Genomic DNA, 15,237 nt, shown 5'->3' with positions numbered 1-15,237 from the left:
TCTCACAAAAGCTGACATGAGGTTCAATCGTCACAGGAGTACCTGGCAGAAACTAACTTGCAGAGCAGAATGATAAAAGGTGGGGAACAGGGAAGTTTCCCTGTTGAACTTGGGTTAAGCAAGCAGGAGCAAGACCTTGCTCAGGCTGCATGCAGGACTGAATTGGCCCTCTGGGGCACAGGGAGGTGACGCAGTCATGCAGCACACACTCACTCAGCTCTACAACCGGTCTCCCCACACATTCCCCGCAGGCCAAGCAGGACCCAGGAGGGGACGCTGCAAGTCTCCTCTCCTCTCAGATCACCAAATCCCAGCCCGCCCATCCTCCCTCAGTGCTTCCCTAACCCTGCTCTCACACCCCTCTCACGCCAGCTCTGGGACCCCATGCCATGGGGGAGGGGTGCCCCACGCCCTGGGGAAGGCAGGGCAAGGCCTGTTTCCCCACAGCCTGATGTGATCATTGACTTGTGAACGAGGGCCTGCGCACCTGTCGGCATTGCCACTGCTCCCCACCCCCCACCCCCCCGGACTCCACTTTAACACCCTCTCAAGCCACCGATTTAGCTCATTCCAGCAAGGACTTTATCACAGCCTAGCGCTGTAAAGGTGAGGAGAACATGAAGAAATCAAGCTATGAGGTCAGCATGCGAGCCTCCTAATGTTAGTAAGAAATGTGGTTCAAAGGTCGCCACCTGCCCTATCCCATGTGGGACGGCCTCGTTCATGGTCCCATGGGTGGGGATTCCCACCACCCCCATCTGGACTCCTAAGGGTGACAGACTCAGCCTACCCACAACTGTCAGAAGGACATGCCGTAATAACGCAGGCACGATGCCAGCATCACTGGGCTGACTGCACAGAGGCCACTCCAGGCAGCCTGCAGACCCTGAGAGCTAGTCCACAGAGTCTCAGAGAGGCAAGGTGCCTTAGCTTGTCCTGCCCCTTCCCAGCCCCCAGGTGGGCTGGCAGGTGGCGACCCTGAGCATGTTTTGGAAGCACAGAATCACCGTGAGGCCATGAGGTTAATGAACAGCCGCAACATTGCCCGTGTCACCCCAGACCCAGCACCCCCCCTCACCAAAACAAAGCGAATCGTCACCCGAAGCACCCTCCCCCGTGATTGGCGTGCCGCCCTGGGCTGGCAGTAGGGAGAACAGGGACTGTACCGTCCGGCGTCGCCTGCTGGTGGGGTTTTTTACATTTGACGTAATCGTGGTCAATCGGAGTAGCTGTGTAAGGTGGGGATGTCAGACCTGGGCCAGAGGAGGAGGGGAGGGAGGCTCCGGGGCCCGGCAGTGTCCCAGCTGAAGAGTGGGAGTCCTCGTCCACCAGGCAGGCCTTCTCTCTGTGGGAAGATGGTTGGGGTGCAGGTCAGAATCTCTACATCCCACCGAAATGGGACGTATGCTGGTCTGAAACAGTGCCCTTCTTGACTGCTGGACCCCATGCCACCTTCAAGGGCCTCCTCGGGCCTCCTCTGCCCTTCTAGGGCCCACTGCCCCCACACACCTCAGATGACTTACCCCTCTGGCTGGTGGTCCCAAGTGCTGACGGAGCTGCCCCCATGGCACCCATTTGGGCTCTGGCCCCCAACTGGCCACTGTACAACCATCTGAGGCCCCAGGCCCCAGGCCCCAGGCCCCAGGGAGACTGCAGGGGAGCTGACAAGCCCTTCCTCAGAAGCACCCACCCCAGGTCCCCTCCATGCCAAGTCAGGACCCTTCCATGCGATGGCCGAGGCCTAACAGATTTAATCCCCAACAAGATGCAGAGAAAACATCTGGATTTACTGAAAGCTCCCATGTGTATAAGGATATTTGCGACAACACTGTTGAGCAAAAAAGTTAGAAACACCTGAAATGTTCCATCAAAATGGCTATGGAAAACACGATGCACCCATGCTAAGTAATAATACATAGCCACAGACTGCTGAGAGCCACTAGAAAGAATGGAGTAAGCAGGGTACTATCTCTATGGATGGGGTCCCAGACCCCTTGTCAGGGGAGAAGTAAACTCTAGAATAGCACCTTCAGTAGTTTGTTTTTATAAAATAAAAGAAATTCTTTAATTGTATGTATAAATGTAAGTGTGTGTAAATGTACAGATAATTATTTGAGAAAATAAACTATGAAGAGTGGCTAATTCTGGGGAGGAGAAGGGACTTGTCACATTTTAGCCTATATGTTTATATATTGCCAGAATTTTCCACAACTAGAATATAATTCATGTATTGTTTGTATAATTTAATAATTTTTCTTAAAGATTTATTTATTTGAGAGAGAGAGTGAAGAGAGAAAGCATGAGTGGGGGGAGGGGCAGAGAGAGGAGAAGCAGACTCCCCGCTGAGCAGGGAACCTGACATGGGGCTCAATCCTGGGACTCTGGGATCATGACCTGAGCTGAAGGCAGACGCTTAACTGACAAAGCCACCCAGACGCCCCTATAATTTAATCATTTTTAAAAGGTTTATTTATTTGAGAGAGAGAGGGAGAGCGAGCACGTGCATGAGCGAGGGGGAGGGGCAGAGGGAGAGGGAGAGAATCCCAAGCAGACTCCCCGCTGAGCATGGAGCCCGCCACGGGGCTCAATCCCATGACCGTGGGATCATGACCTGGGCCGAAATCAAATCGGACGCTTAACTGAATGAGGTACCCAGGTGCCCCAATAATTTTTTTTTTTAAAGAGTTACGATCAATAAAAGAGAACATCATTGTACGAGGGGGCCCTTTGTGACTAAAAAGCATACACCTATAATTTCTAGGGCACACCACACCCACCTGGGTGACCTGCCACACGCATGCCCAACTCATTCCCATAAGACAATGGGCCTCAAGGACAGAGCCTGGGCGCAGGTCTCTCTGGCACTTGGCTGAGCCCTGCACAGTGCCCAGCCAGGTCGGGGCACAGAGGTGAGGCAAGCTGAGCTAAAGCTCCAAGATGTGGACACCGGGGCAAAAGAAGTCTGGGCCACAATCAAGGGGAGGCCCAAGGGTCCTCCCTGGCCCAGGGAAGGGACCACACCATGGCCCTAGCATCCCCACGCTCTCTGGCACCACAGGAAGAGCCTCCAATGCCCCTCTCTGCTTCTTGGGAGAACAGGCAGCACACAGGCCCTAACAAGGCCCCATTCTTGGGAGAGGCCATGGAAAAGGACCCAGGAGTAAGAGCCTGAAACGTGAAAACTGCTTTCCTACAGTGTTCTGCATAGAACAGAGCTGTGCCCCAGCGGGGAGAGGGAAGGAGCTGGCTTCCCCCTAGGACCTTCCCCTGAGAGTGGGGTGGCACCGGGCATGGCCCCAGCGCAAGGTGACCTGGGATTGCACACTCAGCCTCTCCTTCTCAGTTTCAACAGAAATAACTCAGACTAGCAATCAGGAGTCTCCAGATGAGTTACAGAGGCTGAATGAGCTCTGATTTACTCAGCAGCAACCCCCCTGAAAGCCACTTTGTGGTAAATGAGCCATCAGGGTACATATGGGGTAAGTTGCTGGGTGAAAGCATGCTACTCACTTCTCTGAAGCTTTGGGCGTATTCTTCTCCTCGCCCCTGGCAAAGGGTCCTTCTGCAGCCTCCTTCATGAAGTTGACCAGGACCTCTGCACTGACCCCAGAGTCGGACTTCCCCAGGAGCTTTAAGATGGAAGCATGGAGCCGGAAGTACACCTAGGAGAATGATACTTGGGTGTGAGCAGCCCTCCCAGCTGCTAAGGTTCATTCCACAGGCCAGTTGGCCACACTGGAAAAGAGCCCCTGACCAAGGAGACAGGCCACCACACACTGCCTTTTTTCACTCACTTTTAAACCAGCCAACCTGTAAGTCATTCAAAGCAAGCTCTGACAATTAAAATGGACATGAACCCTCAGGGGTCCAGCTTAAATGGTTAGCCAGTAACGCAGGCAAGTAGTGGTAAGACAATGAGAGTAACAGCCCTCAGCCCCGCTCACTGGGCACCTCCTCCTACCACAGCCCCTACCACCCTCTGTGGCCCTCTCTCCTGGCGCCCATACAAAGGGAGCCTCCACACCTGTCTCCCACTGCACTGCGGACTCCCTGAAGTGAAGAACAGCTGACTTCTGTTTGTGTGCCCGCAGCTGGGCCAGCCAGGTACCATAGGCCTGGAGAAGCTTGCCCCGGGGGTGCAGGACGGGTAGGAGGCACGCTGCACCATTCGGGGCCTGTGCTTTTCTTCATTTCCTTGAGTCCTCACTGAAATCCTTCATTTACAAATGTGTAAGGTAAGTTGCCCAAAGCCCCAAAGCCCCACAGCCAGCAAAGCCCAGGGCCAGGTTAAACTCAGGTCCCCCCTGCCCTCTACTTCTCCCAAGTGCACACCGCATCACACACAGGCACCTCCACAGTGACTTGGCCTGACCTTTGCACCCAGAGGTGGGTGCAATGGGGGCCCCTGCCTGTGGCACAGACTCCCACAGATGGCACAAAGGATGTCACCAAGACTGGGATCCCCTGTGGCTGCAGGCCCTGATTAACCAGCCTCCCCTCACCCAGAGGTGGTTCTCAAGAGACGCTGCCAAGGACCCACTCGGGTGAGATGCCAGGTGGTCCACCAGGCAGCACTCTCAAGGGGGCATCCTAGACAGAGGCGCCCGCACCCAGAGCCCCTCCACCTCTAGCCCGCCTGCGGCCCCCAGAGTGATTAGTCCACCAAGTCCATTTTCAGCCGCAGAAAACCTCTGAGGCCCCCACACACGTGCAGGTGGCTCCTCCTGGAGAAACACAGAGTGTTTCAACTGGCAAAGTTTAACCAAGTGGCAGGTTCAGTATTCTGACTGAAGGTTCAACAGCAAAGGTGAATTTTCACCAGGGCAGGGATAAAGTCTTAAGAGAAATGTCATTTTTAAAGCAGCTGAGTGCTCATTCGCCTGAGAGCCAGCACAGTGCGCTAGGCCTCAGTTCCTCACCTCAAAGTCCCAGGGCCCCAGAGGGATACCATCCTGCCTGCTCATTGGTTCCAACAGGCAGCAGCAGAAGCCAAATGTCAAAGAAACAGCATGGAGGAAAACAGGGTTGTCGTCTTCCTAAGAGCTGGACCACCTCCCCTACACCAGAGATGCTGCACGGGGGCCCTGGGCTCAGGAGAGCCGGCCCCAACCGCCCTTCTCTTCTGCTGCTGACTTAGAGCAAGTCACACCAGCTCTCTGGGCCTCAGCCTCCTTAGCCCCAAAGCGGAAGTCCTCCAGGGACAGGCCCGTGAGCCTGAGTGGAAAGCACGAAAGAGCTGTGATAGGAAGGGCGTGGGACCTGGGGCTGGGAATGGCAGCAGCCTGGAAGCTGCCGAAGACGGACATGCTCAGTATGAAACTGCGCTTCCACATTTCACCATGAACCCTATGCATGTGGCCCCGACGGCTGCTGCCAACCACTCGGCATGAACCATTTTTCAAAGGCAAATTTATAAAAATGAGACTTTTTTGCTTGCTCACACAATTAGCAAATATTAAAAAGAGGGAAAACATGGTTGAGGGAAAACAGACATGCTCATAGATCAGTATAACCTTTCAGGGCAATAAGAAATTGTGGATGCAACATTAAAAGACCCTTGGAAATACTCCTGTAAGTGCTCCCTGACATGCAGGCCAGCCCCTGTCTGCACCCTGAGGAAGAAGTGGAAAAGAAGGCCAAACCCATGAAGGAGGAATTGGACAAATAAGATATCCAGCCAGACTGGAGGGCCCAGGGGCAGGGAAGGAAGCCCACAACGTCTTGCACTACATCTTGTCTAGTGAAAAATGCCAGGTGCAAAATGATAAAATGTTACTGTGTATCTATAATGTTAACAGGGGGAAAATCTAGAACAATAAGGACATGCCCAAACTGTTAACAGGGATTATTGGGTTGGGGGGCTAGGATCACCAGGAACTTTAGTTTTTCATTTTAAACACTTGTGAATGTTGGATTCTTATATATATTTTTTAACCATGAAAATGTGTTAGTTTTATAATCAGAAAAAAAACACCAAGGCAGACAAGGCATAAGCAGCAAGCACATTCTGCCCCAAACTCCAAAAAGCTTGCCTGGCACAGGGGACCAGCAGGGGCTGGGCACCGCAACCTCAGAAAGGGCAAAGCTAATGTGCTCAGGAAGCAGCGAGGCCTGGGTCGGGCCAAGCATACATGGATCCTCACCCATGCAGTTTCCTCCCTACAAAACGTGCTGATTGCAGTCTCCCAGCCTGCCTCCCAGCACTGCCCTGAGCATCGGAGGAGAGCATGGTATGAAGTGCTCCAGAAATCATAAAAGCAAATCTGAGCAGTAAACAACTGCTCTTCTCTTGAGGAGCAGCACAAGACCCCAAATCTGGGGCCAAGAGAGCAGGCTACCCCCTCCCCTCGCCCCCCAGCCCTGTCCTGCCAAGCCGGGTGCTCTGGGCTCAGCCTGTGCCCTCGCCAGGAACAAGGGCACCAGGAAACGCTGTGCCGCACTGACATCCTCACCGAATCAGGTTCCGGCAACCTGCACGTGCTAAGGAGGAAAGGCAATTTTCTTCTGGGAGAGACAAACAAAACACTCGCTCTCCCAGAAAGGATGCTAAGCACCACTTAGAAGAGAGAGGAAAGGCTGCTTTAATTTCATTGCACACAGAGCTGCTGAACACAGAGAAGTTTCCAACAGGTTGCATGGGAGTCACTGGGACCTCATGCCCCATCCCCAGGGAGACAGGGAGACTGGCCCGCCCCTGCCCTGCTTCCCCGCCCGGCGCCGGCACGGTGTCACCTCCAGGGCCTCCATGGCCAGCTCAGGGGGATTGTGGTAGTGGATCTTCTTGGGGTAGCGGGCGGCCTCTTCGTGCAGGTAGTGGCCGGCCTGTCGGTAGTGCAGCAGGTACACAGCGGGCGGCTGCTGCTGCTTCTCGGCAACCTTGCCCAGCATGTAGTGGATGAGCCACTCCTCCTCGTCACCGTCACCCTCGCAGCGGGCTGCGGACGTGAAACAGTGCCTGGCTGTCTCCAGCATGCTGTCGCGCCGGCCCTCCATCTGGAATGAGAGCGCGAGACCAGGCTGGGCCAGGCCCGGGGCCCGAAACTGCGCAGGACCATGCCTTATCCTTCGGGAGGCCCTGCTGTCTTCTTTGCAAAGTTACGATCCTCTCAACAAGCCTGACACACAGAAGTGCTGTCACCATTTCATAGCTGGGGACACTGAGTGTGGAGAGGCCACGGGAGCCGTGCGAGGCACACCTCAAGTGAGGCACAGAGCTGGACTGAAACCCATGTCTCCTCACGTCAACTCCAGTCTCCTTTCTTTTACCGTCCCCCTGCAGTATCTGTACCACACAGTTCAGGAGTTTATGAAGTACCTCCTGATCCCCTTCTACAGGTCCCAGTGGTGACCCTTACTACGGCTGCAGTGAGGTTCTCTGCCTGGGAGGGGGAGACAGCATGAGGCCGGGGCGGCCAGGAGAACCAGGTCAACAGCAGCTCTGCTGTGTCAGTCTGAGAATGCCAAGAGCCAGCACCAATGTTCTGAGCCCCCACCACAGGCGATGAGCACTTCGTTCTCTCCCCCGCTCACCAGGGTGGGAAAGCAGAGCTGGAGAGGGTGTGCACCCAACACCCAGCAACACAGCACTGGAGAGGGTACCATGGGACTTCTCACCCTGTCCTCTGCACCCTTCCAGAGGGACCCGGGGTACTTACAAAATGGCAGATTCCTGAGCCCCATCCAACACCCATGGCCTTGGAGCTGTGCCTCCAGCCACCCTCTCGCACACTGAAGGGTGGAAACAGCTAGGACAGAGGATCAGCTTCTAAGATGCTTTCCAACTCAGAGGATCACTTTTCCCAGTCCCTGTATAAGGGCTACGGGCCAGCACCTAAGCACTGTCCACGTGGAATGTCAGCCATCACGTGCCCTTCATCCCAGAGCTCCTGGGCTGGGACCTGGAATGAAGATTGCCCGTGTGGGGCTAGAGGGGCCACTGTTCCCAGAAGCCCAGGTCTCTGGCCCCTCATCTCCATGGCCCTAGCCCGACAGCAGGGAAACGGCGACCTCTTCTAGTCTCGCCTAGGGGCCTAGAGGAAGCGCTAAGCTCTGGCAAGTGCGCTGCCTGCCACCCATGGGAGGAGTACCCATGCCCCACTGAGCACAGGAAGGCTACTCTACGAACGTTTATCCAGCGGGCGCTGAGCTACGGGAATCTCCTGCAGCAATGGCCCTGGGGCCGGCACAAAGAACCCCACCGCTCCGTCAAACACGTCTTGGGAAAGAAAATTACCACCTAGGAATCAAGACACCATCAATGGGTGAGATATGATAGGAAGAATCACAGTGGAGAGCCAGGACACAGCACAAGCCAAGTGACCCCATCGTACCCCTCCAAAATAAGATTCTGTAGATCTGTGTAAGGAAAAGGCAGCCACTTCACTGGAGTCCTGTTCTGACCGCTCTGTAGCCATGTGGCCTCAACCAAGTCACTAGCCCGTTGCCCACCCAGCTCTGCCACTGGGGCTCATAAAGCCACCTACTGAGAAAGGAAGGGCAACTGTGAAGAGCCCCAGCTGGTCTGGTACCACACAGATCCCCACCAAGAGGCCAAGCCCCTCCCTCCCCCACATAAAACACATGCTGCCAGAGTCCCAGTCCTCAGTAGGTGTGGCGGTCACAACACTTAAGACAGGAACAGAAGGGAGAGCCACTAAGGGTCCGCCATGTTCCAGAGCTCTGCCAGACACCCTCACACCACCTGTAAGGACAGGTTCAGCGAGATGTGCACCTGCCACTATGGCCCCTCATTCACCTCATGGCCAGGGTGCCTGGCCCAGGGCCGGCCCATGAGAGGGGCTAAGGAGGTGTCAGTTCTCACCACACTGCCACACAGGAGAAACGGTCAGCCTTCTTACAACCAAAACCACAGCAGGGACATCAAGTTCCTCCCTCAGGCCACACAGCTAGAAGGCTCTGGCTCCAAAGAGTACCAAGGCTCCTCTGCCCTTGCCTGAGAATTGACAAGGGAAACCACTGGTTTTCCTGTAACACACCCCTTTGGCAAGTTTGCAGGCAGAAGCTAAAGTGCACAGCTATCAACATGTGTCCTACAGCTCATCTGGTCAGGCACAATAAACCCAAACTGCTCTAGCAACCAAGGGGCTGTGTCCCCATGACATACTTCAGGTAGAAAACTGCCTTACCAGGGGTGGAAAAAAAAAACAGGAGGCACAGGGCAGCCCTGCGAGGCAGTTTTCACCCTGGGCAACAATGCAAAACCTCCTTCCTTCCCTGCTTGCTGGGACACCTGCACGCCTGGTGGATTTCCATCTCTCTCCTACCACCCCCAACACTCTGGCAAGATGGCTTGGGAGCCCAGTTTCAGGCCCTGAACTACCTGGGCCACTGGCTTCCAAAGATCAGAATGGAGTTCAGCCACAGAGGCCACGAGCTATGCAGGAGAAAGAACAGGCAAGGGGAAGAGGTGTGCAGGGAGTCAACCTGGGTCTCCTGTCTGTCGCCCACTTTCTGCCTTCCCTGCCCCTTCCTGGGGGAGCCAAAAGTTCCCTCCTCTTGGGGAGCTCTACAAACAAAACCCTCAAGTACCAATGGCAGAAAGGGCATTCTGATTTCTCATCATATTTACTTCCTGGAAAACCTCTATTCTGCTAAATCCTACTGGGCTTCACTGGTGGAGGACGAGAGAAAGAAGCCCAAGGTCCGTGCTCCACCCACCCCAGTGAGTCCCAGCAGAGGGTAACATTGTTCCTGGTGCTACCAGGGACTTGGTTCCGAGCCTGCTCAGCCCTGGGGCCACTACACTAGAAACAGAATGGAGTAAGGGGCCTCTGCATAGGACGGTCACAATCAAAGAGGGTTGCATGGCGTGAGTAGAGCTCAACAACGTGGTGGCTGAATGAAAAGGAAGCTCAACAGCCATACACAGCATGACAGCATTTAGGCTAGAAGAACAGGTAAATAACGGCATTCTTTCCAGGAGTACATGTATACATAAGAAAGAGTGTTTGTTTAAAGTCTGGAAAGATACAAGCCTAACTGTAGGTTGCTCTGAAGCAGGAATGAAGGGACTAAAAGCGGGGGTGGGGGATGGGGAGGAGCCAAAAAGATTTTAGCTTTGTCCTTACTGTGGCAGTTGTTTTTTGTTTGTTTTTTTTTAAGATTTTATTTATTTATTTGACAGAGAGAGACAGTGAGAGCAGGAACACAAGCAGGGGGAGTGGGAGAGGGAGAAGCAGGCTTCCCGCTGAGCAGGGAGCCCGATGTGGGACTCGATCCCAGGACCCTGGGATCATGACCTGAGCCGAAGGCAGACGCTTAACGACTGAGCTACCCAGGCGCCCCGTGGCAGTTGTTTTAAAGAAGGTGTTTCTTCTATGACTGAAGAGTGGTTTCTATAACGGAGGCGATGGTTAAAACAGGGCCATGCTGCTCTTCTCTTGCCCATTTTCTTCCAGGGTTTGGCCCTGTCACAGAACCCAACACCTGTCCTTGCCCCGTGGCCACACTACCCTTCCCGCCGCCACCTTTGTCCTCTGCCACTGGTGCCAGGCTCGTCCCCAGGATACCACCCAGGGAGCCTGCGCAAGGGCAGCTTCTGACTGTGAGTTCCCGACGGGGCCTTTTAACAAGCTCCCCAGTCCCTCTGAAAGGTTCTGATGCCCAGTCATGTGGGGGAGCCACTGTTCTCGCTGGCCTGTTAGGCTTCATGCGCTCCGGGCAGACACAGAGAGAGGGACAACCTGAGGGCCGAGGTGCCCAGAGTCCGGCCCCCTGAGACAACCCTCCGGGTGCATGGGCGGTGGCACACAGAGCTCATGGGAAGAAGATGAGGCCACCGGCATTCCTCAAACAACACCGAGGTAGAGCCCCAGGTCGCCCTTGCCAAGTGTGGGTGATGTGTGGAGACCCGGAAATGTGTGAAGAGAGAAGGGGATTTTAGCCTTTTTGTGGCTTTCTCAAAGTGTACCATATAGCACTCCGATGTCCGGCAGGACCTCATGTGGGAACTCCGAGGCCCCCAAGGCAGTCACGACAGCATGGGAACGGTCGGATTCCGCTCGTGCTCTTCCAGCATAGTCCCCCAGCGCTTTCACGGACACCCATCCCCACCCAGCTCACTCCCGTCATTCTGTGGCCAGTCTCTTGCTGATTTCTGTACCTCATCTGATGGTATAACGCAGATCTACTGCAAACATAAATGGCAAATTTTGCAAAAGATGTGGGATTTCATGAAATCGATGAAAATAATGGGGACAAAGCCTTTATACATGAGCACCAGGCACATTTAACGTGGTTGACAATCTCCCAAACGGAGGACAACTGGTCAAGGAAGAGACCATAACACGCTCTTCTAAGGCACAAAGACATTAGAGAATCCTGTGAGAGGGAAGTAGCCCTCGAGCATTTCTGCAAAGGTAGCTGCCTAAATTTATGCTGCTGAGGTGAAGGGGCATCATAGCATGCTATCCTAAAACTGTTGGAAAATTAAGCTCCCTCCAAGCCAACCAAACTCAGTCATTCCTGGTTCGTTCAAAGAATTAACACATCCTTGCAATTACCACCAAAGTCCTAGTAAGGTAAGATTTAGGAGTTAATTTCATCATTCTTTAATTACGAAGGTAAAGTCCCAATCACACCTTGTAGGCACTATTCACTAGGATAACTGAGTCCCACTGTGAGTAGATTCGCTTTGTGACTCTTTGCTAGAGCTGAATGCCCTCAAATAGCAGCCCCTCCCCCTCACACACCCCTGCTAGTGGGTAGGGATGTCGCCCAGGTACAAAAGGGGCCACTGCAGGAGGGTGACATATATGTCATTATTACATTCCCACTTACGCTTTTCCATACCAATTGAATTTTTAATGCTAAGGACACCTCACTTCTATATAAAATCAGTAAAAGCAACAAAGAGCTGTCACCTCCTTGCACAAGGCTAGGACTTCCCCTACTTAGCACAATGTGGGAAGGTCAGGGTCATCACGAGGCCAAGCACTCTGGAAGCCTGTGACCTGCCTCTGAAGGGTCGCAGGGGCCGGGGGTAGGGGGCTGGGCATGACAACAGAGGCCCAATCTCAAGGACGAAGGGGCTGTCAGGATGGCGGCACAGCCATAGCTGAGAGTCCCACTGACAGGACTGCTCTCACCGAGTTCCCATAACAATCCAATGGCAGCATTAACAAGGCCATTATCTTGTTTAGATTTTGACCGCATATGATCACTGCAAGAAACAGTCCCCTTCGGTACTCTGCTCTCCTAGAAACCCTTCTGGACCATGGCATCTTATTGCCACACCGGCCTTAAACATGTCGGTGGGACTCCTTCACTTCCAAGTCAAGGAGGCAAGGGTGCCCTGCTCAACAGAGACCTCAGTCTAGACATCCAGCGACCCGCACTAGGGGCACCCCCTACCACGGCGGACCTCGAAATTCCCAACACAGTGTCAAAAATTTTACAAGTACTCAGGAAGTTCCTTTGAAGGAACAGGGAAGAGACACAACTACTTCTGGTGGCCAACACCCCTCCCCTGCTTCTCCACTGCCGGGAAACTGATGGCTGACCAGCTAGATCAAAAGAGCCTGGCTCTAAATTCACCGACACCAGACTAGGTGTCTAAAGACCCAGGACCAAGCTGTCACTGACCATAGTATGGCTTCAGTCTCAAGAGAATCATCTGTGAGCTCACAGCAGGGTTGTGAGGACAAGTGCAAGGAAAGGACAGGACAGAACTTTGCCACCTGAGGGCACTTCAGTCAGAGAGCAGCACGGCAGCCCCTCCGCAGAGCCCCGCCTCACCTGCTGCACCAGCTCGGGGGGCAGCTCAGCCCGCCACTGCTTCAGCTGGCGTGAGGCGAAGGAGTGCAAGGCGTAGGACATGGTTCCATACTCGATCCACAGGGAAAGGTTGGAGCTGTCAATTTCCAGGGCCCGCCGGAAGCAGTTCAGGACAGGCGTGGCATGCTTCCAGATGGGCCCATCACTCTTCAGTTCATTGGAGTTCAGCTTGTCCTGAATGCGACTGGCCCGGGCCAGAGCCATGCCTGCCCAGGAATCAAACCTGTGGTCACAACAAAAGCACCAGTAAACACACCACTGCCCTTACAGCACCGCAGACATGATAGCCTGCGGGGCGGCGACCCCGGGGATTTGTGGGAGCCCGTCTCCCAGGCCAGGGCCCAGAGCCCAGCTCCACCACCCAGTGACACCATGTCTCTGAGCTATGAAATATGGCTAAGAAAACACACCTCACTGGGGCATCTGGGTGGCTCAGTCGGTTTAAGCATCTGCCTTCAGCTCGGGTCATGATCCAGGAGTCCCAGGATCGAGCCCTACATCGGGCTCCCAGCTAGGCAGGGAGTCTGCTTCTCCCTCTGTCCCTCCCCCTGCTCCTTCTCTCTCTCCCTCACTCATTCTCTCTCAAGTAAATAAATAATAAAAATCTGAAAGAAAAAAAAAGAAAACCCACCTCAAGAGAACACAGCTGCTGGGACACCACAAGACATGTATCTTAGGTCATCCAGCACCTCACAGGTACTCAGGAAGTGTTCTAAGAGGATCCCCACCAACTCGAGCCCAAACTGTGCTCACCAGCACTGTGGGCTCTTGGACTCTGCTCCCTTTTGCTTCCTTGCTTGGAAGGGTTACCTATAGAATGTCTCTGATGGAAAGGAAAAGGGGTGCTTTACAAAGCATTGCCCATCCAAGGTGATAGAGAGGCTCCTATCTTGTTGCCACCTCACCTAACCCCTCACTGGTAGCACCTGCCATCAACACACCCACTGACCAAAAGCATGGGGCAGCCAAGACCCTGAAAACACAATCAGGTAGCTTCTACATGGTTCTCCCTCTGGGACCTTGACCAGATCCTGCCCTCTCCAGCTGAGTTCCCAGCAGCGAGATGGAGAGCGAGGGGACCACAAGACAGCTAAGACCCCACTGCTCTGAGATCGCCTGAAAGAAAGTAGTAGGGAAAACGCAGAAGGTTCTCTGAGATGAAGAGCAAGGCTAAGATGATTTCTGGGCACTTGGGAGAGTGAAATTTCCGGAGTGTGAGTACAGACAACAGAAAAGGCAGCAATCACATGACAGATGCTACCCTCCGTGAACACTAACAATTTTTGACCCACTGCTATACTAACTTTAAAACTGGCTAACTGGCTTCCTGGACTATTTGACAGTCTCTAAGGCATTATGTAGGGACACAGCAAACTTATGAAGCTCACACGTGCTTCTGCCATACTCCAGGCACCTGGAGATGAGAAAGTGCAAACAAAGGAGCAGTAAAGAGGCCTGAAGGCTTAAATGGTAACCAGGGATAGCAAAAATGAAGGCTTCAGCCCCTGTGTGGAGGTCCTGAGTATACCCTTTCCTCCTCAGGGCCTGGGGATCCAGGGCTCTGCTCAGGTCACCTCCAGGAGGAAGCATGGCGGTAGGTGTCAAGCTCCCCTCCAGACGGTGGGAACCCTGTCAGGGACTTTCTACCAGGGCCAGCTCCTTCCACATTGAGCCTTCAGCAACTCCCTCTGCCCTTGCCTTGAGGGAAAGGACCACATCACGGTGTATGCCCAAACGCCTGCATGAGTACCCAAATGGAAACCACTATGCACAGTCACAAACATGAGTAACCAAGAACACAGACACATCATCATAAAACCTCAAAATGCTCCTCTATGTGTCAACAAAAGCAAAGTCCTGACGTGGGTTCTTGATTCTAGCAGAGCAGTACACAACCCACACTTGGGGAATGCTGACCCACAGGGACAATGGGGGCCAGCCCAAGGGCCAGTGACGCCATGAACTCAGGAGGAGGAAGTGTCCAGAACCTGTGCGCTGGGCTCTTAGACTCATGCAGGGCAGGCCTGCTCCTAGCACTGGGCCCAGAGTTGTTTCTTTGGCAGAGGGATGAGCTGTATTGTGGCCTACTCCCATCTTGTCCCCCCAGATGCCACTCTATGAAATGCCTGGCCAAGGCAGCCCAATCCCAGCTGAGCAAGAGCAGTGGAAGAGTGCAATGAACACAGGTCGAGAAAAGCCATTGCTAGCATCCTCATAAGACTCTGTTTTCCCCACAGGAACCACCAACAAACACTGTGGCCAGAACACTCCACCATCCACCCAGCTGTCTGTCATGGGCTTCACCTGTATCTAGAGGGCTCAGAAGATTTAAAGAAAAAACCAGTATCCGAACTTCCATCTTAACTAGCACAGAAGATGAGACTGAGCCCAAGTCATCCCTGACGTCAGCCTGCTACATAGGGCTGGAACGAAGGAGGGCCC

General features: G+C 53.9%; 1 protein-coding gene across 4 annotated transcripts in view; it reads right to left on the bottom strand.

Annotated features, from left to right (window-relative positions):
• The window catches only part of CABIN1 (calcineurin binding protein 1), a 151,558-nt gene that overhangs the window by 78,129 nt on the left and 58,192 nt on the right, over nt 1-15,237 (bottom strand). For 2 of the 4 annotated variants that reach the window (XM_028094169.2, XM_028094171.2), the window contains exons 23-26: nt 12,757-13,018; nt 6,733-6,993; nt 3,511-3,662; nt 1,167-1,345 (exon numbers count right to left, since the gene is read on the bottom strand). In XM_028094169.2, the coding sequence (XP_027949970.1) occupies nt 1,167-1,345; nt 3,511-3,662; nt 6,733-6,993; nt 12,757-13,018 (854 nt within the window). The remainder of the gene's footprint in view (nt 1-1,166; nt 1,346-3,510; nt 3,663-6,732; nt 6,994-12,756; nt 13,019-15,237) is intronic. The other 2 variants (XM_028094172.2, XM_088019652.1) reach the window with 2 other exon arrangements.

The sequence above is a fragment of the Eumetopias jubatus genome, unplaced genomic scaffold (genome assembly GCF_037043125.1).
Source record: "Eumetopias jubatus isolate StellerSeaLion01/CBP00866 unplaced genomic scaffold, mEumJub1_p1.0 scaffold_16, whole genome shotgun sequence".
Classification (NCBI taxonomy): Eukaryota; Metazoa; Chordata; class Mammalia; order Carnivora; family Otariidae; genus Eumetopias; species Eumetopias jubatus.
The sequence above is the reverse complement of the archived record's forward strand: the minus strand, read 5'-3'. Positions and strand labels throughout refer to the sequence as shown.